The 1,406-nt window shown below is 31.5% G+C and overlaps 1 protein-coding gene across 1 annotated transcript; it reads left to right on the forward strand.

Moving 5' to 3' along the window:
• Positions 1–849: 849 nt before the first annotated feature.
• Positions 850–1,248, forward strand: LOC111689490 (putative uncharacterized protein DDB_G0286901; the record flags this gene model as incomplete). The annotated part of the gene is made up of 1 exon (XM_023451961.2): positions 850–1,248. A coding segment is annotated over exon 1 (399 nt), but the record flags the coding sequence as incomplete, so codon positions are not given.
• Between the last annotated feature and the right edge of the window lie 158 nt (positions 1,249–1,406).

A 1,406-nucleotide genomic window follows, 5' to 3' on the forward strand; every position in this document is an offset into this window, starting at 1 on the left:
GTCTATATATCAAAATTATTGTCTATATAATGCGATTTTTTCTATTTTTTTTACTTTCTTGGTTTTAATCAAGCACGATCACATTTCCTCTTAATACAAATGAATTTTGTAGTATCTATATCTTTTCTGTCTTTACTACAATGAAATATTCTAACTAATAAAACATTTTGATAATTTCCGTTTTCAAATTACTCGTTAAGATAAACATATAAATAACATTGATAAGTTTTATATATTATTTTTCTCACAATTAATTGAACGGAAAAATATTTCCTTATCTAACTTAAACGGATTGTGTTATTTTTTTTATTGAGAAATCTGGTTTGTTATTTTGCATATAAGATATTGAAATAATATCATATATAACAATATCAAAATCTCCAATATAAATATTATTTTTACAAGTTTTTCATAATTCCCTATAGTTTTCAAAATAAACTTGTTTGTTTGGTTTTTACTAAACTATTTCGAAGTAAATTTAATTTGAAATTTTTTTCTCATCGACTAAATTTTTACAAGAGTTTTTTTTAGTTATTTTTGTACAAAATGTCATTGGACAGAACCCCTCTTCCACCAACCATTCCACCACCATTGCCTCTGGCTCCAATTTATATTGAGCCATAAGTTTGCCATGTGTGTAACGAAACGATGGTTGAAGGAGATGATTGTTTGATAATCCACGAATGTTCGCACGCTTTCCACCGATCATGTATTGAGTCACATCTGTCTACTAGTTCTGAGTGTCCGGTATGCAAACGTGCATGTCGACTTTGTGACTTAAGCAGATTGGTTATAAATACTAATGCTTCGACATTTAGACCAACAGTTAAGAAAAAAGGTAGAGGTGCAATGGCACGTACTTATAATACTCGCTCTAGTTCAAATCGTAACCTTTTCCAAGAATCTGATCCTTCTAATGCGGCAGAGACAAGTATGCCTCACGCAAATGAACCAGAGAATACACAGCGAGGTACAAATGAGATTTTACTTGACATAACCAGACCAAATGATAACATTTCAAATTCCCCATATCAAAACACAGAACCAATAATATTGACACCACCTAATAATAATCCGTCTGGTATTGACTATGAGCAAATTAATCGTTTAATTGAATCAAATATTACAAAGCTCTTACAAAACATGAATCTTTTACAACCAGTTGGTAACAACAATAACCAAAATAACAATCATTCGAATACTCATCAAAACGTTTATGGTTCCCAACGTCCAAATAATCAGACAAATGTCAACAATCCCTATTTTTATCTCCTGTTGCTATTTCCAATTATAATTGGAGAGATTTCTCGTCTTGCTCTCATCAGGGTCACCCCATAGAATCTTCGTGGTTCTACCCACTGTTTCATTATTCCAAGAGGCCTTATGGGTTTCTCTCACCCATACTT

This window comes from Lucilia cuprina, unplaced genomic scaffold, assembly GCF_022045245.1.
Source record: "Lucilia cuprina isolate Lc7/37 unplaced genomic scaffold, ASM2204524v1 Scaffold_8461, whole genome shotgun sequence".
Lineage (NCBI taxonomy): Eukaryota > Metazoa > Arthropoda > Insecta > Diptera > Calliphoridae > Lucilia > Lucilia cuprina.